This window comes from Cydia amplana, chromosome 12, assembly GCF_948474715.1.
Source record: "Cydia amplana chromosome 12, ilCydAmpl1.1, whole genome shotgun sequence".
Classification (NCBI taxonomy): Eukaryota; Metazoa; Arthropoda; class Insecta; order Lepidoptera; family Tortricidae; genus Cydia; species Cydia amplana.
In genome coordinates, this window is record NC_086080.1 from 1,745,295 (window position 1) to 1,771,386 (window position 26,092).

Below are 26,092 nucleotides of genomic sequence, written 5' to 3' on the forward strand. Positions count from 1 at the left end.
TGTCAAATATTTATAGTCTGTGGTTTGCAGCGAAAAGTGGACGCCAATTATTGGGCTGTACATTCCTGGGTTGAGCAATCCCAGGTCGAGCATTATCGGTACGGGCCAATAATATGCGACCAATATTCGGCGTTCACTAAATGGATTCGTATTATTGGGTCGTGTATTATTGGGTTGAGCGTTATCAGGGTGTACAAGCTTGGTCCGTGCCAATAATATGAAGCCACTGTTTGGACAGGGCAATAATGTACAACCCAATAATTCGCGTCCATAAAAGTGGACGCCAATTATTGGGCTGTACATTCCTGGGTTGAGCATTAACCGGACTCCAGTCCACCGACTCCACCGCACAGATTATCTATAAATACATAGATAAAGATAATACATAAATCAAATCAACCACAGACTATAATAGCCTCTACAAACGTCACGATAATCGTACGCGGTCTGGTACGCCTGTCTGTAAAAGCGATTAAGGGCCCCCCCACACTGAAGCCCCCTCCAGACTATGTGCGTGAATCGCGGCGCGAAGCCGCGAACGCGAGTGTGGAGTCTTGGAGGATACAACTAAACGGAGTAGCCATTAACAGGCTTTCCCCTCTGTCGAAAATAGGCGGCCAACGGTCATACACAATGTATGGACTGACGTTTATCTGACATGGCTATTTTTACGTTACGCATACATTTGACGTTCCCCTCCCCCGCAAAAATCGGCAGACTGTTTTGTACAGAAAATTACAGACATGGCGTCTCCGTTTGATTATATCCTCCAAGTGTGGAGTCGACTCCCTGTCACACTTACGTACGAATTTACAAGTGCGACAGAGAGGCAACACGTCGAACGTGGTTCGCGGTAGGCCCTGTCCTATATATTATACTCATAGATTATATATATATATATGTATAGTCCTCCTCATCGTTTTCGATGACGGCGACCCTAAATAAACATCATGGACATTGTCTAGCGTGAGCCCTTATGTAGCTGGCCAGGCCGAACTTGGTCTTAAATACTCTATTGCACGTGTGACAATAAAGTTGGCCAGCTGCGTTGAGCGTGTACACGTAGGAGGGCTTAGGTTTCTCTTTCCGTGACTGGCGTTTTGTGTCTAGGCTTGTGAGGCGGTTATCCTCAAACATTTTGACACCGTTATGGATGGTAGAACGCCAAGATGACCTTCTTCCAGCAAGCTCCTCCCAACGCTCAGGGTCGATGGCGCAAGCGCTCAGATGCCGTTTGAGGACGTTCTTGTAGCGCAAGTGCTGACCACCGTGCTTCCGCTTACCCACTGCCAACTCAGAGTAGAGGATAGCCTTAGGCAAGCGGTGGTCATCCATTCGAAGGACGTGCCCACACCATCTGAGCTGCCGCTGCATTAGTATGGCCTCCATGCCATACATTCCGGAACGACGCAGGACCTCGAAGTTGGGAATATGGTCCTGCCACCTGATCCTGAGTATAGACCGCAGACACCTCAGGTGGTAAGTGTCCAGTTTCTTTGTCTGTTTTGTAGAGGCACCATGTCTCTCATGTCATAGATTATATTACTCTTTGGTAGACCCTTTGAATCGCTGTCAAATTTCGGTTTTGTAGGAAGTGACCTTTCTGTACGGTAGTAGGTACTATTATTTATTCTGTGCTTACAATATTTTGCACCTTGTTTTGCAACTATTGCAGTACTAGCGGCAATCTATTTGCATTCTATCCGTAAAGGCCCCAGTACACAATGGGCCATCGCCGGCCACTCCAAGGGACGCAGCCATGCGGTAGAATGAGATAGCAATATCACTTGCTCCCTCTAACGCATAAATGCGTCCCTTGAGCCCCCTCCAGACTATGCGCGTGAATCGCGGCGCGACTTCGCGAAGCGAATATATCGCGACGTTGAATTATGACTCCACACTCGCACATTTCACAGTGAATTCGCAGTTTGGTTCGCGCCAAGATGGCGGAAAAGCATCAGCTGATCGACTTTAACTGTCATTTATCTACGGCATTATACTTGCTGTGGCTATTTTTCCATTTTGTTTTGTTCTAAAACCGTAAATTATAGACGCTTTATATAATATAATTAATATTAATCTTGCAACTGATGAGCCAAAATAGTGAGTAATGTGGAGTCTTGCTAGTTCGCGCTTCGCGGCTCCTTTGACGCGGGCCGAAAAACCGACAAAAAATGTGGAACAATGCGCGAAGGCGTGAACAATCTGCGAAATCGACGCCACACTCGCGTTCGCGGCTTCGCGCCCCGATTCGCGCACGAGTGTGGAGGGCCCTCAAAGTGGCCGGCGATGACCCATTGTGTACTGGGGCCTTAAAATCTATATAAAGTTTGTCAAAGGACTGTCGCATTTTAAACATAGACAGAATCATACTTTGCTTTCACTAGTACTATAGCACCCAAAAGAAAAGGATAAGTATAGTTTTTTGTGTTCTTATTTACTGCCAATTTGGTTTGACGCTGTATAAGGTGCGTCTCGCCTGGTCTCGATGGAGTCGAAATGCGATTACATTCCGCCGCGTCTGTCTGTCTCAAAGAGTAGTATAATATATATATGGTCTGTCTACAATAAAATATGTTTACAATAAATTCAAAAACTATTGAACGAAATTTCATGCGGTTTTCATTTATCAATAGAGTGATAAGTACTTGTGGTTGGGACAGATTATAATTGTTAAGGTTTTGTATTACTATTTACTACCCGTACGGGTCGCTTAAATAGTTACCTAAGTACTTAATATTAAATCAAGTTATGATTTTTGAAGTTTGGCGTAGTAAATTTTCGGACAATTTCTAAAAATGAAAAGGCAAATAGTTTTAAGAACTTTTATTTCAAATCTTTCAAATCATTTTCATTTAGGCCTATATGTATTTTTCCTTACAAACTTGAACTGGCACAGCTTATCGCGTCTTGCACCTAAATTAGTATGTGCCCGTTGTGAAATGACCCAAGGAGCCGATCGCATTGGCGACTGATATGTTTCCTCGTCTTTTGATAAACACCATGTTTCCATTTCTTTAGCAGGAGATTGCAAATCTGATTCTAATGGAGAGCTATTTAAGTTATCTTCCATATTTTCCATTTGATCATTATAGGTGTAAAATTCTTTAATTTCTTGACTAGCTATAGGGGAATAGACAGGCGGATTATCACTAAAACCAGCTGGCGGAGCGATTATATCAGTGTCTTCATTACTTTCAGTACAGTATTGTAATAATAATTTTGGATTAAACATACTTTCGTCTTTCATTTCTTGTTTTGGGTTGAATATATTTTCGTTCTTAATATCTTCTATTGAGTCTAATTTTAAGCTGTGGACCGAAACAGGTGATTCGAAAGATTTATTGTAGTCAACTGTTTTATTATTGAAGTTAGTTTTAGGGGTCACATTAATATCTTCTGGTTTATACGATTCTATATTTTCTTTAGTTTCAAGTTTGATTCTTTTAGCTGTTGCAACAGGTTCTATCTGACTACTAACAACTGGTTTATTGGTGTTTGCTATATCGAGAGATAAAGGCATCTCTACACCATTAATATCGGTGATTTTAAACGGTTTTCTGGATTTGGGTATGGTGTGCTCAATCGTTTTAGCGCTTGTGGTGTCAGCTTTCTTATTAATCTTGTTAAAAGATGGTGTAGATGTTTCAGGTTTGCTGAAAAAAAAAGAAACTTTATCTTTAAACTAAACTAATAGGGAGTAAGTATTGCTGCGTTTTTTTCCCGCCAGAGTGCAGCACTAGCACAAACCGTAAACCATAGAGTAATTTATAAGTATAATTCTTGCAGTTACCAATTTTTGAGATTTTCGCAGATAATTTATTACAAAAAAATATTACATTGATGCAATAAAGCGGTTTGTTTACTGTTTGTAGGTACTAGTGGCGCTCCTTACGCAGAGTTATGCGTTAGAGTCCCAAACAAAAATTACATGAATAACGTACCTACGTAAATAACGGTTGTCAAATTGTACTTACACTAATATTTTGCTGTATTTTTGTAAAATAGTCCCGATACTGTTATTTGTTGCTGAATACTTCGATCTATCTTCGATACTTTCTTGTATACTCTTTCTTGGATTACTATTTTCATTTATATCAGGTTTATTGATCACTATGACGTCATCATCATTCGGTTGTTCATATTTATCAGTCATATCTCCTGCAGTGATGTTTTTGCATACATTTTCATTGTTTTGTTTTGGTTTCATGTCATCGTGACCTTTATAAGAGTCTCCTTTATAACCTTCATTGGTCTGATTAGTATTGCCCTGTTTCATTATTTCTGTTACATCTACATCTAACTTTAGTTTTCTTGTAATTCGGAGTTCGTGGTCGGGAGCATATTTCTTTGTGCAGACATCTACTTTTGTTGCAGTGTAAGAGAATCGTTTAAAGTAGCTTTCTTTTTGATCGTTAGAATTCTGATGCTTTTCTTGTTTAACTTGTTTTGTATCCAAATGGCATGAATTTTTATTACCTATACTTGGGGCATTGTAAAAATCGCAGGAACGATTAATATTCCTCGTCAAATTTTCGTTATTCCTCAAAGGTTTCAAATTAAATCGACTTACTAAATCGTTACTAGAATCTATAGCTCTCATTTGGTCTGTTGAAACCAGATTGGCGCTATTTGCGCCATAGTCTGATGGACCACTTTGATGATTATTTTGGTTCATCATTTTGTCAACAAGCATATCATTGATATCTTGACCAAATGTGTTTTGATAATCAGAATACGGTATTAAGGATTTCAGCTTGGTTGGTCGTTGACTATGGCTTTTCCCGATAGTTCCAATAATGCAGTTATATGGTATCAGATCATTATTGGTATTATTTGGTTTGGTAATCGTTTCTAACGAGTTCACTTTAGAAACATCATGTGCTATGTTTTTCAGACTCTCGTTAGAAAGTGTAAATGCATTGCAAGTAGGGATCAGCTGTGGAGTTTGGCCATAATCAATCCCCTGGCTAAGCGTATTGCTTTCTTGTATATCATGTATATCCATTCGTTTACTATTTATAATCTTTTGCTCAGAATTATTAAGGCCTATGGGTTCGCAAGTCATCAAAATCTTGTCACTGACTTCTGCCAAACCAACCTCAGCTTTTGGGTTAGTTATAGTTTCCAATGTCTCAGTTGGTAATTGTAATTGTCTATTTAATGTAAACTCACGTCTATTAGAAGGAGTATTGTGATGTGTTACTGGACTGAGTGCCAAGTTTGTACATAACGGCGTAATCATATCTAGGCCTTGATCGTAACCTTTTCTTTCCTCATTTGTTTTGATTTCTTGTATGTCCATTTTGTTAAATGTAATACTTTTTCCATCAGATTCAATTAAACCAATAGTATGTGCTTGGTTTTCTGCATATTGGTTCAATTCTAAAGTTAGCACAGGGTTTATATTAACATTTTCTTCTTTTGATTCATTCATTTTCGTTGTTTGCAATGGATTGACTGGTATGCTGTTATCTCTCGTAGTGTTGAAATTAAGCGCAAGGTGTTGGTTTGTAATAGGCCTTTGTTTTAAGTTAGTATTTAGCGGCACAGTTGGATATATTGCGTTAAAATCATTCCTATCGTCAGGCTTATTAGTTTCTTGTAGATTGTCACTCATATCCATTTTGTCATATTCTACAGTTCTATTGTCGAAACCTTCGAAGGTTTGATCATATTTTCGTTCATATTGATTGGATTCTATAAATTGTACAATCTTTAAATTTACTTCTGGCAAGTCGAGATTTTCATCAATGTCATAGTTTTCATCATTTACATTAGGTTGTTCATATTTATCGTCTTGCGGCATATCTTTAACCTGTATTTTGATTACGCTACATTGTATCTTGTTGTTTGTTTTGCTGCAAGGAGTGTTAGTAGTTTCTTTTCTATTACCGTCGACAAATACTTCTGGTAGATCTTCGGCCATTGAATTATCAAGCAGTTCATCTATTACTGGTATTTTAGGTTTAGTTGTATTTTGTGCCCGCTGTAAGAATTTATTTATTTGAGATTTAATTGCATCTGAAAATCCACTATCAATGCTTTTGTCAGAATGATTTTCAATGTTGTCATCGGCAGTGTTCGCTTTCTTTTCTATTAAATCTATGACACTGAAATTGGATTTTAAATTTTTACGTTTATTGATGTCTCTAGCACATCGGCTGGATTTATTTGTCAAACGTTGTGTGTTATTCATATTCCTTATTATATATTTGAGTTCAACTTTTTGAGCTTCTGGCATTGGTCTCTCATTAAAATGCACATTAGGCTGCTTTGAAACATTAGTATCGGGGTCATTATTATATTGCATATTGTTAGAGATAGGATCATTTGCTGAAATTTCAGATTCTATCTTGCTCAATAAACTGTCAATCTGTAAATCATCTATGTAGTCATAGTTATCATTACTTGTAAATTCTTCAAATTTGTCGGCTGCTACATTTTTAGTGAGATCTACAGTTGGATACTCCTCTACGAGACTGTTTTCTGAAAATCGGGGTCTATTATTTGAGTCATCTATTACATCTATAATGCCTTTTGTGAGATCAACTGCAGGAAATTCATCAGCCGCTTCAGTGATTACTTGGTTATTCTCTGGTAATGGGGGCCTATTTCTGCCATCCAGCAAGTCATGTATAACTTTGTTCGATATTTCTACTGATTTATCTATATCCGTTTTTAACGTCTTTGAAGTTTTACTAAAGGACTCTTTTAGTGCTTTCAGTTTCTGTGTCAAAGTATATTCACGTTTCTTTTTTTCTTTACATTGCGTAATGTCAGAATCGTTCTTTCGCTTTCGTTCTTTGTATACATCTGTGATGGCAGTTTGCTTTGTTGTTATATTTGGCCTGGGTGTGTTTGAATTAGACCAAGGAGCATGGCCAATTTCAGGTGGTGCTTGCGGTTCCAAATCAAGAAATAAATAATCAGCTTGCACGTCGATGCCAACTATTGTAAGAAAAACGTGTAGCCATTATTGGGTTAAATTTAACTTACATCAATGCAATTTAAATGTATATTATAATAATAATAATAAAAATGATAAATAAAATTGATAAATGATAAAAATGATAAATGTATATATAATATTTCTTACCTATGACAGAACTCACGCAGTGGATCCATATTTTATGTTCACTTTGGAGTTTTCTTGTAACTTCGTATTTCATTGTTCCATCATAGACGCTTATGAAGTCTTTATCACTAAAATAAACAAAATACAGATGAGCACGGTTCAGCAACATCAGCTGAATGGTTAAAAAAACAGAGTCAGCAAAACAGATAATTTTCCTTATCGCAAACGACCAGTAGGAACTACTATTGTGACTTTAGTTGTAGTAGTTTGCAGTAAGTTGTTACTCTCATCTTATAGAAAATATAGTCTTAAGTGTATTGGTTCTCCGAGTTTCCAACGTCCAGGTAACTTTTATGGCTATCTCCCGCAGTAAGCCGTTCCATGTTCTCGGACTGATTTACGTGGTTCAGCAATATGGATGCTGTCCAATTTGTCTTGCCACATAAACCTACATCTACACACACACATCACATCTACATATACATCATGTGTATCTACATATACATCTTAGAAAGTACAAACTTACGTGAATTGAGTCAGCAACAACAGATAATTTTCCGAATCCCCAACGATCAAGTAACTCTTATGGCTGTCCCCCGCAGTAAGCTGATCCATGTTCTCAGACAGATGATTGTGATTTAGCAGCATCAGTTGAACGGTTACTGATCGGGCGTCGATTGGTGTTACGGTTAATTGATATTTCGGTAGGAGGCTGACTTGCTTTCGTATTAGGTTTCCGGCTGGTGGGCCTTTGTTCATTATCTGAAAATAATGTCATTGAGCAACTTTTTATATGCTATATTTGTATTTTCATAAATAAATAAATAAAATAGCCTTTTATTTCTTGCGAATTTTTAACGTTGTTTGGTGTTTTAGAATTAGTCTAAAGTTAACTTATAATTTTAATAATGTTAGTTCTAATATTTTAAATGTATTTTAATATTTGGCAAGAACCCCGTCTTCGCAGGTGAATGCCTCCTCCAGAGTTTTCCACTCGTCTCTATCTTGAGCTATTTGCATCCAGTTTTGACCAGCGATATTTTTTATTTCGTCTTCCCATCTATTTTCATACTACACCCAAACACACAAACACCCAAATCCAAACCCACAAATCCAAACACACAAATTGTTTATAAGTACAAGTAAGTAGTAGTTTAACATCTCGAGAACGTCATGTTATGTCAACAAGGAACTGCTTGATGAAGGCAGCAGCGCTGGGCGCCGAGCCGTTGTGACCAGTCTTTCAGCTTATAGGATGATCTTACCCTTTCCAAGTCCCTAGGGTGACTTTCCTCTAGCACCATAAAGCTGGTAACCCCAGCACTGGCTAGTAGCGTACTGAACGTAGGCCCAATGCCTTTCAGCTGCTTGCTGACGTATGGAGAATTCTCCCATAGATGTGCCTCGATACATTTCGATAGGACGATCGAGTTCAACACGGCTGAGAAGGTCTGAGGTTGTGGGGGTAGTTCTGGACGTGTTACGTATTTCACTAAACCTGAGGAGTTATAATGATTTTTATTGATAAGGCACAAATATTATTGAAGAGTCTAGAGGAAAATCTATGAGAGTGAATAATAAAATAGGTACTAACATTTGCAGACCCTGGATGCCGTTCTCATGACTTTTAGAGCTTCTTGGTTCAATGCTGGTTCGGGGATGGGCAGACATCCTAAAGTAGCCTGGATGATGCTGCAATTATTTACAGGTATTTATTATTACAGGCAAAAAGAAGAGTTAATCATAACTTTCAACATCTACAAATCAAAATATTGACTTTGGCGAAATGTACCTAGTCTTTCTATAATTGCATTATACTCGAGAAATTGGGACAGATACCGCCGTAAAGGTAGCCTAGAGGACTTTAGGCGCCTAAGCTGAAGACTCCTGTTCGAATAGCCACTAGCCACTGGAGGGTGTGGACACTTTTCCTTTAGTCAGATCAAATACTAAATCTATTTCAATGTCTAAAGTACTTACCAATTCAGCTTCATTTGTCTAGTACTTATTTTTCCCTTCATTGGGAATCTGATTGTTGCTGCCTTGTTGTTCCTGTTTAGTAGATTAAGGCACCTCCGCTCGTCTACGCGGAGATGCATGTCCGCCAGTTCGTGGCTTTCGCAGACGATACACAACAGGCGTTCGAGTGTTTCTGACCCTTTGATCTGTAGGGAATAGGGGGTATTACTGTAATGTTATGCCGCTAGAGAGTAGCACTAGCACTCATCGTATACTATAGAGTAACTTATACATAATATGCCTTAAACCGTTTTTTTTGACAAGTTTACACGCATAATTTTTAACACGCTTTTATTAGGTCGATCTGTATGTAACTATGTAATGGAATCTTGCAAGTTAAATTTGATCCACTTCCCGGTTTCCGATTGAGCTGAAATTTTGCATACACATGTAAGTCGGGTGACAATGCAATATTATGGTACCATCGAGCTGATCTGATGATCTCAGGAGGTGGCCATAGGAACTCTGTGATGAAACAACGCAACGCAACCTAATTGTGTTAGGGGTTTTTAAAATTGTCTCGATGAGTATTAGTTGTCTGTCGTAAGAAAAGTACAGTCGGCGATAAAAGCTTGTACCAAAAATGAAATTTTTGCTTAAACTTATTTACCAATAAATAATATGATATGACATAGGTGCATCAAGGCGGTTTATTTACGGAGTGCCCTACCGCGAGACGCCAATATCGAAATCACGTCATCGGCCTCTCTATCGCTCGAATAAAGGCCAGCGCACACCGGCTGCGTGTGCTAAAATTATTGGAGCCTACCGTGTCTCATACACAAAAAAACGCGCTGTCAAATACCTACCTTCATAATGTTCTTCATGGTTTCCACGTCCATATAAAACAGGGACATCAAGCGGCCAGCTTCTGTGGATTCTATGCAGCTGGCATCATCCATAGTTATCAGGCCCGAGCTCGCCAAACTGTTCATGGCTTTCACGCATAGTTCTGTAACAAGCAGGGATATTATAACAGAAAACCGAAGGTTGCGGGTTTAAATCTAGTTCAAACCATATAGACTTCTCAGCGCGTCAGGTCACGCGCTATTACATTTTTATTTGTAAACCATTTTGCTTAACTAATAGGTAAACTATCTCTGTTTGTTTTTTTTTTACTATCTTTCCGATTCAAACAACTCGCATAGTTTTTGGCCGGTTTCGTTTAAATTGCCGCATCTTTACAAGAGCTTTTATTTAACATACAATATTTGTAATATGTTTGTGCTGGTCAAATATTGCAAGCTAAATTAGACCCACTGTATTTAGCCCCCGCCTAGCCCTTTGACTAATCATACAAACACACCTAAGAGTCAAGAGTCAATTCTAACATGACTAATAAGGAAAAATACCCAGCATTACGTTAGTATTGCGACCTAGAATATAGCGAAGATGATCAGCATTATTTATAAACTATTAAAAGCTAAGCCTCATTATGGTAGCGTCTTCTAGATTATTCATAAAGCTTAAGGAAACGCGTCAGGTCAACCATACCAGCCAGATCTGCGATTACACATAGTGCAAGTTGCGAAAAGTTTCCAAAAAGATGAAAGGTTCTCAGAAATTTAAGACAACATTGACAGGAAACAAGAGACTCATTTTGAAAATAGAAAATTTCGATTTCCATGAAAAATCGAAAGTTTTCCAAGCGAAAATTTCGAAATTTTGGTTACTTTCCGACGGAACATAAGTATTTGTGATTATAGGTCCTCATAGAGAAGGGAGATTGGTTATGGACTCGAAGTAAGCGTTGTCAGGGCAAGTCGCACCTCGTAATCAACGAACTGATAAACGTAATATGTATCCCACCAAAAACATTTTCATGTAAAATGTTGCCAAGATGGGACAATATAGCTCGCACTGTTAAAAAGTTATCAGATTTCATGTAGAGCCAAGCTTCTAACTCTGCAAGCCCTAAATTCACAAACTCTATAGTCTATAACTTAGTCAAAATATGTGGCATAGCCATTTCCGTCACATGGCTGACTAGAATCAGGTACAGACAAAATGACTAGTGAATAGAGTAGCAGAAATACCTCAACGTAAAGGGCAGGCCATAACAAGGTATATGCCGCAAATGGTAAACACGCAGCGATTGATGTCGTCTGATTATTCCATTAAATTAATATGTCGATCGAATGCTTAACGATGCTTCACGGATATGGCACAATGTAAATTTGTTAAAATAGACATGTCTGGTAAAACATGACATCGCTAGTTGTGTACGACCATTTGAAATAGTTATCTAATAAAAAATACCTCAAACCTTATTCTAATCAAAATAATCACCTAGGTATAAAGATATACTGGCATGGACAAAACCAAATCATACCTACATTATTTCGATGATCAGTTAGAAAGCTGGAACAAATCCGTTATAGTCGACAAAATCGCATGTCAGCCATCACTTACGTCGACGTCGGCATCGCGTGTGTATACATCGACCCGTAGGTACGAGTATATTCCCATATCTGGGAGCTCGGGCAGGTTTTCTCAGACTAACAACTAGTGTAAGTTGATCTCTAGTAGGTATATTATTAGGTATCATGCTTTCCGATTTACATGATTAGCAATTTTGGGCAACCCTAGCGAGTCTAGGGGGTTAGTAAGGAAGTGGACCGGACCGAGGGTACATCTGTGTACGTGTACCTATACTGGCTTGACTGAGGGGTATAGGTAATAGGTAAGTATACAGGATTGACAGCTGAAACGCTCTAGCAATATCCTTATCGTAGTCAAGCGTAACATTTTATTGGGACAGATAGCGCGAAAAGCTATATGATCATTTCCATGCAGCATAAGAAACGACAACACCAGTGGGGTTGCAAGTGCTTTGCCAATCTTTAAGAAGGAATGATTGGGTACGCTGTTTTCTTGGAGCTTTGAAAGTCGTATTGGTGCGAGGCAGGAAGTTTCTGGAGAAGCGCACAGTTGAGGACTGCCAACCATCTAAATGTGGCAATGTCTCGTATAGGGATGGGGTTCTATAAATGAATGTCACTTGGCTAGGCCTTGGTTCGTCAGAGCCCGTCATCGCTAAGCGATTGGAATTGGAATGAGCCTGCTCCTTCGACAAATGCTAAGATTCCTAAGGATGCGTCGCCATCCATCACGAGCCGGAACTTCGCCAGGTATGTATGTATGTTTGCAATAAACTGGAGCGGATTTCGAACTGGTAATAGTTAGTATAATAGTTCATCATATCAATTGAGACGTTCATAATGGGGTTGGCAACTGTCAAAGGTTAGCATAGATGGCGCTACCATAGCTTGCCCCTTTTTCTACTTTGACGATAAACAGGAAATCCCACCTCACCCCGTAGTCCCTCGTAATTGGGGTGAGATGGAATTTCATACAAAGGTGATTTTAGAAGATTGTTGGATTGTTTTTTTTTATTATGAGTATTACTATAGCTCCATTTTAAATTGGAATACGTTATTTTTGTAGCAGTAGCCTTAAAATCCCATCGCACCCCCCTTTCATCCCTTGTAATGTGGTAAATGTCCACTTTTAGTGTTTAGTAGTAACGCTTTGGTTTACTGCGACATAAACGCATATTGCTTGTGTCAGCGCAACCTAACGTGTATAAAACAATAGGCATTTAGAGAATAAACGTTCAGAATGTTCTTATACTAGTACACATAAGGTGTTTGACTTCCACTAACTCCCATCACCTGCTCGAAACCATATATACAACAGTACTATCTTGTCATCTGATGGCGACCCATACCAGAAGAGGACCAGGAAAGTGAAGAATACCACGGCGCACTGCATACGAGAATGAAGACAGAAATCAAGACAAGAAGATTACCCTAATGAAGACTTAATTCGAAGAACCTTCCTCACGCATTTCAAGAAACGAAACGTCCCGCGCATTCTCAAGAAATAACCTTTCCACGCAAGTCGCAACCGTCCGGTATACCAAAAAGAAGAAAGAAAAGATGACCAAGAAACAAAAATCAAATTAAGAAGAAACGAAGAAAGAAGAGCGTTGTCCAGGGTTATCCCGGCTCGCAAATCGCAATCGTACGGATATTGAATACGACTGATAAGCCAGTTACTTTAGATTTATCAAAGTTAAAAGTAAACAGATTATGTAATTTTGATATTTGCAATTTTGACTCAAGGAAAATTAGCGTCAGTAGAGTAAAAACCTTATTAGATCTTTTAAATTTACACACTTATTTAAACACAGAGGAACAGTTAAGTATAGAACAAATTTGCGCAAAATACGCAGATGTTTTCCATCTGCCAGGCGACAAGCTTACTACAACAAACTTGCTGGAGCACAAAATTAACTTAAAAGAAAATGCCAGCCCAGTATACGTAAAACCTTACAGGATACCACATGCCTTACGCAAAGAACTCCAAACTCAGATGACAAGATAGTACTGTTGTATATATGGTTTCGAGCAGGTGATGGGAGTTAGTGGAAGTCAAACACCTTATGTGTACTAGTATAAGAACATTCTGAACGTTTATTCTCTAAATGCCTATTGTTTTATACACGTTAGGTTGCGCTGACACAAGCAATATGCGTTTATGTCGCAGTAAACCAAAGCGTTACTACTAAACACTAAAAGTGGACATTTACCACATTACACCTCCCCCGAAAGTTCCTCTCACCCTTCTCTCCCCATTCATAACCCAACTATTCCCGCGAACCCTACTCACCCCATTTTACGGTATTAATTTTATTTTCGGGTCACCATAAAATAAAGCTTATACTTTTTCAAACGTTGTCTAAATATTTTTTTGCCTCGTAGTTGTATTATTTTTGCTTCGCAAATTAAGCTATGGGGTCAAGTTACTGGCAATTTAACCTGACATAGAAATGAAAAAAAAAAAAAACATGACTGTTAGTGTTTATAAAATGACTAAGTATAAGAAAAAAAAACCATAGCAATTTAAATTACTAATTGTTTGTTACAAGGTTGCTCTTTGCAATTGTTTACTCTTATTAAAAGCAATTAAATCAATAAAAATAATAAATAATCAATTTAATTGACTCGCATACCGGATACACTTAAGTTATTCTATTCATTGATTACAAAGCTTCATCAATTTCATAATATTTATTTATAACTTAGATGTTATTAAATACCCTCAGCACAAGACAAAATAAACTTATTATTGTGTGACTAGGTCAAGAATCGATCTAATTGCCTATTCAGATAGCAATTTCTTGTTATCAAACCAGAAATATCACTGCTGAGAGGTGACGGATAATATCCATAACTGTGTGGATAACACGAAATTACTATCTGAATAGGCGATTAGGTCGATTCTTGGTCGATTATGCCACAATACAATAGAAAATATCGATCGCTTTAAGCTACAATTATATGAAATCAAATACGCCGGTTTGATATTGTAATCAAATTGCTATCATATTTCGCCATTCTGAATATGCCTATAGTTATTTAAGTAGGTAATTATTGGTCTTAATAAATTTCATCACAATAGTGTCAAGTGAACAAGCTGTTATAACTGCTAATCTCGCATATCTTTCATTTAATAGCCGTGATTATCCTGTCGTTTCTGAAATCAACACAATCATGCCAATTAGACTCCAAAAGTTCACTGCTGTTTAATCACGTTTATTTATTTCACCTATGACGACTGTCATGTTGGTATACTGTCATGTTATTTCTAATTTCTATAGGTACCTAATAATATTATCCTTAGCTCACTAAGTGAATTGTACATAAGAAAAGACAATGTATGACTATTACTGAATAAATGATATGATATGATATCTATCTATAATCTATATAATACCTTTAAACGAGCAAATCTTGTTTATTTATTTATATTATAATTATATTTCGGGGATCTCGGAAACGGCTCTAATGATTTCGATGAAATTTACTATATGGGAGTTTTCGGGAGCGAAAAATCTCTGGGAAAACGCGCATTTTTGAGTTTCTATATGTATTGAGTTTTTATAAGATATTGATAATTATGTAACGGCGTGTTTAGGGCGCGTTGAACTCTTTTACTTGGCTAAACCTATTACGAGTAAATCAATGTGAACCGACAGCAGCCACATCATGTGCGGTCCGTAACCCCAAGTACTTATTCGAATTTTTAGCCACTCTGACGTATACACAGCCACTCCACACCCTGCGTGGGCTAATGCCTGACCAGGAATATATGATCACGCGCCATGTTGCGGAATTTCACTGGAACGAATTTTTTCATACTATACTGAACTGTCACCCTATACATGAGAATAACAGCGCCCTCTTGACAATGATCATATATTACTGGTCAGGCTTTACATTTATATCTGTGACAGTGCTTAGTGCTGCTTCGCTTTTCAGGTTCTCTATTATAAGGCACCTATCCAAAGTAACTTAAAGTTTATACCTTCAATTTTCTTCAAAATAAGTTGCTGCGGGGCAGCCGGTGGCAATCCCAGGTATCTCTTCGGATCTTTGGCTGCCCTGACGTACAGGAAAGTGGAGCGGAGCCACTCTACACACTGGGCTACGTCTGTGACAGTGCCCAGGGCAGCTTCGCTGTTCAGGTTCTCTATCTAAAGTAATTTAAAGATACCTTCAATTTTCTTCAAAATAAGTTGCTGCGGGGCAGCCGGTGGCAATCCCAGGTATCTCTTCGGATCTTTGGCTGCTCTGACGTATAGGAAAGTGGAGCGGAGCCACTCTACACACTGGGCTACGTCTGTGACAGTGCCCAGGGCAGCTTCGCTGTTCAGGTTGTCTATCTAAAGTAATTTAAAGATACCTTCAATTTTCTTCAAAATAAGTTGCTGCGGGGCAGCCGGTGGCAATCCCAGGTATCTCTTCGGATCTTTGGCTGCCCTGACGTACAGGAAAGTGGAGCGGAGCCACTCTACACACTGGGCTACGTCTGTGACTGTGCCAAGTGCAGCTTCGCTGTTCAGGTTCTCTATCTAAAGTACATAATTTAAAGTTTATACCTTCAATTTTCTTCAAAATAAGTTGCTGCGGGGCAGCCGGTGGCAATCCCAGGTATCTCTTCGGATCTTTGGCTGCCCTGACGTACAGGAAAGTGGAGCGGAGCCACTCTACACACTGGGCTACGTCTGTGACTGTGCCAAGTGCAGCTTCGCTGTTCAGGTTCTCTATCTAAAGTACATAATTTAAAGTTTATACCTTCAATTTTCTTCAAAATAAGTTGCTGCGGGGCAGCCGGTGGCAATCCCAGGTATCTCTTCGGATCTTTGGCTGCCCTGACGTACAGGAAAGTGGAGCGGAGCCACTCTACACACTGGGCTACGTCTGTGACTGTGCCAAGTGCAGCTTCGCTGTTCAGGTTATCTATCTAAAGTACATAATTTAAAGTTTATACCTTCAATTTTCTTCAAAATAAGTTGCTGCGGGGCAGCCGGTGGCAATCCCAGGTATCTCTTCGGATCTTTGGCTGCCCTGACGTACAGGAAAGTGGAGCGGAGCCACTCTACACACTGGGCTACGTCTGTGACTGTGCCAAGTGCAGCTTCGCTGTTCAGGTTATCTATCTAAAGTACATAATTTAAAGTTTATACCTTCAATTTTCTTCAAAATTAGTTGCTGCGGGGCAGCCGGTGGCAATCCCAGGTATCTCTTCGGATCTTTGGCTGCCCTGACGTACAGGAAAGTGGAGCGGAGCCACTCTACACACTGGGCTACGTCTGTGACTGTGCCAAGTGCAGCTTCGCTGTTCAGGTTATCTATCTAAAGTACATAATTTAAAGTTTATACCTTCAATTTTCTTCAAAATTAGTTGCTGCGGGGCAGCCGGTGGCAATCCCAGGTATCTCTTCGGATCTTTGGCTGCCCTGACGTACAGGAAAGTGGAGCGGAGCCACTCTACACATTGGGCTACGTCTGTGACTGTGCCAAGTGCAGCTTCGCTGTTCAGGTTTTCTGCTAAGCGCTTGTGGAGGTAACTTTGTAGGGGCTCGCTGCCGCCCACGAGTGCTTGGTAACGGGGCTGTGAAAAAAGAATTAAAGTTTACGAGTATTAAAACGTTTCAATATCAACAATAACGATGATACGCTTTTTTATACAGCGTGGCGAAACCTACAACTCCCACAAGAAAAGTCATCGTCATCACCTATATTTTTCAATTCATTTATTATTTAACCTTCTTCAATTTAGTTGACATTTCATTTAAAATTATAACTGACAAGCGAATGTAATATTTGTCAAATTAAACTTTTACTATTTTGTTGAGGCAAACCGAATTTTGTAGTGCATTTTTTATACCTAAATCAAAATGGGTATGACACCAGAAGAGAAGAAGGCTAAAAAAGAAGCCCAGAAGCTAGCCAAACTTGCGGCAGAGGCCGAAAAGCGCAGGCAATTGAAAAGACTCGAACTTCAGCGCGAAATATCATTACAATTGAAGAACAAAGATGCCTTGGATCGACAGTATAGAGCACTCATGGCCAAGATCAAAGAACCAGAGTTCCGGAAAGAGATGGAAATCATGTGGCGCACGTTTGAACGAGCTTACGATAAAAAAGACCATCAAGTATCACATATTATGAATTTAATGAACGTAGCTGATGATCAGTTTCAACGCACAATATCTAGCTTCTGTGATACTATAGACACTATGATCAACAAATTCTTAACCGAGTTGGAGGAGATGACCAAGCAAAATAACCTAAATACGGCGAGTTTGCTAAAAAGTGGTGAGCAGGAGGCAGATGATATCATGAAAGATCACAACACCGCTGAAACACATTTGCAGCTTTTGTTATATACTGCTCATAAAGAGACTGACACCCAAGTGTGGACGAAACGTGGGGAGAATTTAGTAAAAGAAGACGAGGAGCGCACAAAGTTCGCTGACGTCAGAGAAAATTTACGTTCGTACTTAGAAAACAATTACAATAATATGTGGGATGCTTACAAGGCAGTGCTGAAAGCATATGTAAGTGAAACTGCTGATAATCAGAAGCGAGTTCGGAAATTACGTCGCAAAGAAAATAAAATGGCTGATGTGATAGCATCCCAAGGTAAGAGGATAGCCAATAGTGATGGTATGTTGAAGCGCCTGCGTACGGAGTTAGCGGCATATGAATCAGGGACGAAGCAAGCTGTGTTTAGAGACAGGCGTGACAGGCACCGTGCCGCCTGCCATAAGCTGAAGCAGCGTATGCTGAATGGAGTTAATCTGGACACTAATCTCTTATCAGTATTGGTAAGCGCTTCAGACAGTACTTTAGAATGGCTTAACAAAGCTCATAAGAAAGGCGAAAAAATTCTACGCATGGCAGCTCTATGTAGAAAATTCGAGACGCAACGAGAAAAGGTTCTTCCTTACGGAACGGAGCGACCTCATTCCCCGACACAGACAGTTCGCAAGCAACATTCAGATGATTCACTGGTAATGAATGCTATTTCTACTACATGCGGCATGACGAGAATGTGGCAGCGCGTAGCCAAAGCTGAAATGACTAAACGCGCCTTAATGCGCGAGAGAGAATTATTGCTACATGAGAACTACATGTTTGAGAAGAAGTTGAAGAGTCTTAAGAGACAGAATATTGAACCGAAGGCAGGAGAATGTCTTACTAATAGAAATAATCAGAAAAAGGATGTGTTTCATCCAAATGCGGTTGAAGGAGTGTTGGAAGCGGTTAAAATAATGAAATATAATGCCCAATTTAAATGATTATATTTTTATTGAATAAATCTGCCGTTAACAATGTGTTCGTGTTATTGGTCACGATTCTCTCATGAGCATTGTTATTGTTATTCCGGCTTTGCTGATGACACAGCGCTGGATTCACACACCGTGAGTCTGAGGCACCCGATTGATTTTAATTTAGTAGTTTAATTTAATTAATTACTTACAAATTAAAGTTTCGCAGCTTGCAGACTGATTTTACAAATAATACGCATTTCTGTATAAACATATCATTGTAATTCTTAGCTTGCGACGTTGCCTTGGAGGTATAAAAATTATCGATAACAAAAAACAATTTCTCAAAAAGCCACAAACACTTGGGCAATTTTATTTAAAGTTCTAACCACTTTTTCTTTACAAATTTTTATATTATTTATTTTCTTCCCTGAACCACAAGCTCTTTCAATCCTAATGGGAGAACAAAGTGTGCCATGATGTTGTTTACATCCTTTCGTATCGCTACCGTCATATAAGTCTACTAAAATGGTAACAAAAAAGTGATAAATATCTTGCGATATTTTTTCCTTTTATGAATTTTATGATACTTAAATTTGATCGAAAGAGCTCGTGATTTTAAGTAGAAATAACATAAAAAACACCCAAAATTTATTAAAAAAGTGTCATGTACAAAGGTACAACCGAAATGGCTCAGAAATATTTTAAAATTTGTCAGCTCACGATGTATATTGTATAATAAGCTAGGTTTCACGTTAGGTTTGTTTTCGCATGTCGCAACGGTACGAAACCCTCGAGAGGCGCAAACGATGCAACTTTGACCTTACCCACTTCTGTCGAGTATTCTCTTCGCATACGCGAGAGCAAGCGGGCTTAGTATTCAGGAAAGCCAGGGTCTAAAATATCTACTTATACACTAGTTGACACACACAGTTTACCTTTACATACATACACTAGCAAGATGCCTTTATGAGGGGTCTCTATTATTTCCCAAAAAGTTTTAAGTCATAATATATTGTTTGCCCGAATTTTCGTTAGTCATATCATAATTAATTTGGTTCGGAAACGCGTCACTTTTCAGGATTCCCATAAAACAAACCTAACCTAACCTAAACTATCTATAGGATAACCTTAAGAAAATCCTGAAATGTTAACGGTTTCAGTTTTATGACATTACACATTACATTACACACATTACACACATTACACATTACATTACATTACATTTTGGTGACATTATGACTTAAAACTTTATGGAAAACAAAGGGACCCCTTTATGAGCGTTGCAGTAGCGTGTAAAAGTATTTCTGAAGCAAATTAGTGGTATGAAGACAGCGTTTCAAGCGCGCTGTAAAAATGTACGACTTTGATTTGACTTTTATGTTTCAATGCACCTTCAGTCAAAGATTTAAATTGGGACCCATTTTGTACCTTAATACTGGTCAAAGTGACAATAGTATGAGGTCTCTAGCGACTTTGACAAGGTACGAAATGGGTCATAAAACTCATAAATTAAAATCTTCGACCATACCTACGAATTAAGGAGCGCACATAATGCTGGTTTGCATCAGTCTGCTTGTACATACTCTCGGTAAGCGATGGGACTCACACCCATGAACTTGTGGTTACGGTAATAAACGTTAGCGACTTCTATGACCAATAGAGTTAAAATAAATACCTACAGAGCCTAAAGTAGACGCAGGCTTCACAAGATTAAAATGGCAAGGTGAAGTTGGTAGCAACCCTGATTTTTAATGAATTGCAACGTTAGTAATGGGTTTTGGTCATCATAAGCGCCATCACACACCAGCGTCTCCCGAGCGTCGTCGGCGTCTAGTCAATTCTATGGCTGCTGCTGGACGCAACATTGGGGCAACATGCACCGCGACGCCATTTTCAATAGCGCTGACTAGACTAGACACCGACGCTCAAGACGCTAGTTTGGGGTGGCCTTAAAATTACCGACTTGTAGCTATATAATTTGGGATAAGACATACCGCTGCCATCAGATATATGGGAGCGCCCGAGGAGTTCAAAAACATCTGAACACTCACTCTAACGTCTTGACACTCTTGACAATAGAAGCGTGTTTAGATATTTATGAGCAAACCGCTCCGATATATCTGAGGGCGACTGTACAATGACGTAAATGACCTATACTTTACATCGAGGTTGTATTTTCTTTTTACTCGCTCTGTGCCTACAGGGACTTGAGACTCTTGAGAGCAAAACTATATAAGTATTACGGCCATCATTTTATGATTAAAATATGCACAATTATGCCACATATTAAGCCACTGAAAGCCATAAAACGATTATGAGTTTGAATAAGCTAAAACACATTGAAAATAATTATTATGATAATTTGCCACTGTAATTTATGCAGGTTCTTGTTAATTATTATAATATTATTTTAAAGGTAAGGTAAGTATATTATAGTTGCTATATAATATTTTTTTTATAAAATGTAAATCGAATGATACCATGATTTTTTCCTTTTTGTAAGTTAACAAAAATTAGAGGTCTTGTATTTTATTATGATTTCCATATAAGTATTTTTAAGTGTCCAATTTATTGTGATTATGACTCGATTTTGATATAAAATTTAACATGTGTCATCATCATCATCTTTATTAGGGTGCAACTTTTCCACTCACTGGTTCGCCTTGGTAACAAAATTTTACAATGATCGTCATGAGTGACACAAATTATCAGTATTTCCATGCCCTTATTGAGGTTAAATTAAATAACTCGCGAACAAGCGTTAACTATATTCAAACGATTATTGAATAGATATCTGACATTTAGCAAATACCTCTTTCCAACACGGTCTCATCACGATTGTCTCATATTGTAGGTAAATCAAAGACGAGGAAATAATAATGACTTCAACTAATCATCATGTCAGCCGAATAGTGTCCGCTGCTGAACACCTCTGCCAAATAACAACAACCGATAAAGTGATTCCCGGTACCTACCACTTTAGTCTCACGTGTCACCACACGGGTCACCACATGTGTCACAAACGTACAAAATATGGAATAATCTAAAAGAATGCGGTTAAATAATGGTAACTATAATATTTAATAAGAAACAAACCAAATCATCTTTTTATTTTTAAATTATACAATAATTGTGTTAGATTAAATATATTTAGATGCATAGATTAGCCTTTGTAAAGTTACTTTTAATTAAACAAATAAATAAATATTAATGGACATTTTTACACAAATTGACTAAGCCCCACGGTAAGCTCAAGAAGGCTTGTGTTGTGGGTACTCAGACAACGATAGATATAATATACAAATACTTAATTACATAGAAAACAACCATGACTCATCAGGAACAAATATCTGTGCTCATCACACAAATAAATGCCCTTACTGGGATTCGAACCCAGGACCGCTGCTTCACAGGCAGGGTCACTATCCACTAGGCCAGACCGGTCGTTAGTTACTACAACAGTGAGCAAAATGTAGTTTTGTTCACTGTTTTCTAGCAATATAGCAAGCTAGTTTGAGGATCTCAAAGCTCAATTTGAGATCACGAGATGAAAAGTAAATAAATGAAACAGCTAATGAATTCGAGGCATCTCTGAAAACTAAGCATATTAGTGTCTTTATTTATTCTCTGTCTCTATCTCTAGCGTGAATAAATTAAATAGCATAGTTAAAAGATGCCATTATGGGAATAGCGGGTAGATTAAGGCTTGAACAATAAAATTACAATTGATGATCGATCGCGCCGATAAGTCTGTAATTTTCTGACAGAGCTTCTTCGAATACCAAAAACATGACTGATTATTGTAAAAAAACTCATTTATTGTATAATAAGTGTTATAAAACGAATATAAAACTAAAATTAACTACAATTAAGATAACTAAAGCTAAAAAATTAAAAATACCTATCAACATTTTGCGCCCTTGGTAGGGTGCCCATACTGCCCATCACGCAGGCAGCGTTTCCGCGCTGGATTATTGTTGTCGTTGCGACATTAAAATACCTGCCTGCATGGACAAATTTTCCATCTGTCGTCAACATAGAAATGAGGGATTATATGTATAGAGGGACTTCCACCTATAGGTACCATCACGCTCCACGATTGTTGCGCTATTTGGGGTCCTAGCTAAATTGGTTGTTCAATACTCACGCTATAGAATTTCCAATTTAGCAAGAACCCTAATAAAAACAGGTACATATAAAACAGGTGTTTTGCTAACCTAACGACATATGTAGTCTAAAATGTTGTCTTCGTGTCTTCTATATGTAGTGAATATGAATAGAAATCGTTGTTATTTTTGTAAAAAAATATTTTGTAAATATACATAAGAGTAGAGAAATCTATGAACCACTGTAGAAACCTTTCTTTGCGGTCAATAAATACTTAATAGGCTACGCACGTTACTTCTTAATTCGTTATCTCTTGGTAATCCTCCCTCTGCCTTTGTATTCTAAAATTAATATGTACTTATTCTTTTTTAGCTCAAACATATAAAGAAAATAACAACAAACCTGCAGTCATTTGTAAAATTAAAATGCTAATTTAAATACAACGCAACAATACAAATTCAGAGCTTTAAATGAAACACATTGCGTGAAGTGTCGTGATGATGCTAATGGCTTAGTGCAAAGCACAAAGCTCATATTTTCAACAAAATATGATTAAAGGCCAAGTCACACTAAATGCGTATTCTAAAGGCCTATTCAGATAAATACAGCGCAAAATCAAAGAGTTTAATCAGGAACCGGACAACCCTTTCCTCGATAAAAGCCTTTCAATGGGCGTCCCTTAACGCATTCACTGCCAAGGGGCGTGGCCTAGGAACAAACTTGTATGACGGTGGACGCACATGTTCGTCGGTGGCAGTGAATGTGTTAAGACTGCTAACCCCGAATAAGACTTACCAGTTGGAACTGCTACGCACCGTTACATTCATTTGACTATCCCTTACCAAAGAACTTATCAAACAATATAGCTAGGTTAACTTATAAAGGCTACCCTTGGGCAGCCTTAACAATTTAGCGCTTTTTAGGGTTCCGTAGCCAAATGGCAAAAAACAGAACCCTTATAGATTCGTCATGTCTGTCTGTCTGTCCGTCTGTCCGTCCGTATGTCACAGTCACTTTTCTCCGAAACTATAAGAACTATACTGTTGAAACTTGGTAAGTAGATGTATTCTGTGAACCGCATTAAGATTTTCACACAAAAATAAAAAAAATAAACAATAAATTTTTGGGGTTCCCTATACTTAGAACTAAAACTCAAAATTTTTTTTTCATCAAACCCATACGTGTGGGGTATCTATGGATAGGTCTTCAAAAATGATATTAAGGTTTCTAATATCATTTTTTTCTAAACTGAATAGTTTGCGCGAGAGACACTTCCAAAGTGGTAAAATGTGTGTCCCCCCCCCTGTAACTTCTAAAATAACAGAATGATAAAACTAAAAAAAATATATGATGTACATTACCATGTAAACTTCCACGGAAAATTGGTTTGAACGAGATCTAGTAAGTAGTTTTTTTTTAATCTATATATATAAATGCAAGTGTCCTGACTGACTGACTGACTGACTGACTGACTGATTCATCAACGCAGAGCCGAAACTACAAAAGCTAGAAAGTTGAAATTTGTACACTAGGTTGCATTTATAAAGTGTACAAGAGATAAGAAGCGATTTTGAAAAATTCAACCCCTAAGGGGGTTAAAAAGGGGATGAAAGGTTGTATGGGGTACAAGTTTTATTTTAAGCTAGGAATTTGAAACTTTGTCACAATGTATTATATTAAAAAACAAGAAAACTAATTTCAGCGTTTTTGAAAATTCATCCCCCAAGGTGGTGAAAAAGGGGTTGAAAATTTGTATGGAGATCAAATATTTTTGTGAGTGTGGGACTTGAAACTTTGTATATGGGGATATTATTATAAGACAAGAAAAGTAATTTCAGCGTTTTTGAAAATTCATCCCCTAACAGGGTTAAAAAGGGGTTGAAAGATTGAATCCATTATAAATGCTTTGAAACTTCTTAGAAAGGCATAATAGCCGATTACAAAATAAAGTAATTGCGACGTTTTTGGAAATTCAACCCCTAAGGGGGTTAAAAAGCGGATGAAAGTTCGTCTTGGGGTGCAAATTTCATTTTAAGCTAGGAACTTGAAACTTTTCAAATAGATATTAAATTTAAATACAAGAAAACTAATTTCAGCGTTTTTGAAAATTCATCCCCTAAGGTAGTGAAAAAAGGGTTGAAAGTTTGTATGGATATCAAACATTTTTTCGAGCGCGGGACTTGAATCTTTGTATTTGCGGATATTATTAAAAGACAGGAAAAGTAATTTCAGCGTTTTGTAAAATTCATCCCCTAACAGGGTTAAAAAGAGGTTGAAAGTTTGTATGTGGTTCAAATTTTATTTTAAGCTAGGTACTTGAAAGTTCGTAAAAAGATATAATATTAAAATACAAGAAAACTCATTTCTGCGTTTTTGAAAATTCATCCCGTAAGGTGGTAAAAAAGGGGTTGAAAGTTTGTATGGATATCCAACATTTTTTCGAACGCGGGACTTGAATCTTTGTATTTGGGGATATTATTAAAAGACAGGAAAAGTAATTTCAGCGTTTTGTAAAATTCATTCCCTAACAGGGTTAAAAAGGGGTTGAAAGTTTGAATCCATAACAAATGCTTTGAAACTTCTTAGAAAGGCATAATAGCCGATTACAAAATAAAGTAATTGCAACGTTTTTGGAAATTCTACCCCTAAGGGATTTAAAAAGGGGATGAAAGTTCGTCTTGGGGTGCAAATTTTATTTTAAGGTAGGAACTTGAAAATTTGCAAAAAGATATTAAATTTAAACACAAGAAAACTAATTTCAGCGTTTTTGAAAATTCATCCCCTAAGGTGACGAGAAAGGGGTTGAAAGTTTGTATGGATATCAAAAAATTTTTTGAGCGCGGGACTTGAATCTTTGTATTTGGGGATATTATTAGAAGACAATACAAGTAATTTCAGCGTTTTGTAAAATTCATCCCCTAACAGGTTTAAAAAGGGGTTGAAAGTTTGTACACAGGGTACAAATTTTATTTTAAGCTAGGAACTTGAAACTTCATAAAAAGGTATTATTTTAAAACGGAAAAAAAATTTTTTCAGCGTTTTTGAAAATTTATATCTCAAGGTGGTGAAAAATGGGTTGAAAGTTTGTATGGAGTTCAAACATTTTTGTGAGAACGGGCTTGAATCTTTGTACACAGAGGCATATTATTAGAATACAAGAAAAGTAAATTCAGCGTTTTTTAAAATTCATCCCCTAAAATGGTTTAAAAGGGGTTGAAATTTTATATAGGGTTCAAATTTTATTTCCTTCAAACTTCGTA

General features: G+C 37.8%; 2 protein-coding genes across 2 annotated transcripts; one reads left to right on the forward strand and one right to left on the reverse strand.

Annotated features, from left to right (window-relative positions):
• Positions 1 to 317: 317 nt before the first annotated feature.
• Positions 318 to 10,052, reverse strand: LOC134652679 (probable ATP-dependent DNA helicase HFM1). The gene is made up of 10 exons (XM_063507842.1): positions 9,907 to 10,052; positions 9,059 to 9,243; positions 8,673 to 8,770; positions 8,344 to 8,576; positions 7,605 to 7,840; positions 7,100 to 7,206; positions 5,176 to 6,951; positions 3,978 to 4,161; positions 3,238 to 3,656; positions 318 to 358 (listed from the first exon to the last, which is right to left on the reverse strand). The coding sequence occupies exons 1-10, from the start codon at positions 10,030 to 10,032 to the stop codon at positions 318 to 320; spliced, it is 3,405 nt and encodes a 1,134-aa protein (XP_063363912.1). The 5' UTR covers positions 10,033 to 10,052.
• A 7,219-nt stretch (positions 10,053 to 17,271) lies between these two features.
• LOC134652827 (dynein regulatory complex subunit 2-like) lies at positions 17,272 to 18,788 on the forward strand. The gene has a single exon (XM_063508008.1). The coding sequence runs from the start codon at positions 17,346 to 17,348 to the stop codon at positions 18,750 to 18,752; it is 1,407 nt and encodes a 468-aa protein (XP_063364078.1). The 5' UTR covers positions 17,272 to 17,345; the 3' UTR covers positions 18,753 to 18,788.
• The last annotated feature ends 7,304 nt before the right edge of the window (positions 18,789 to 26,092 follow it).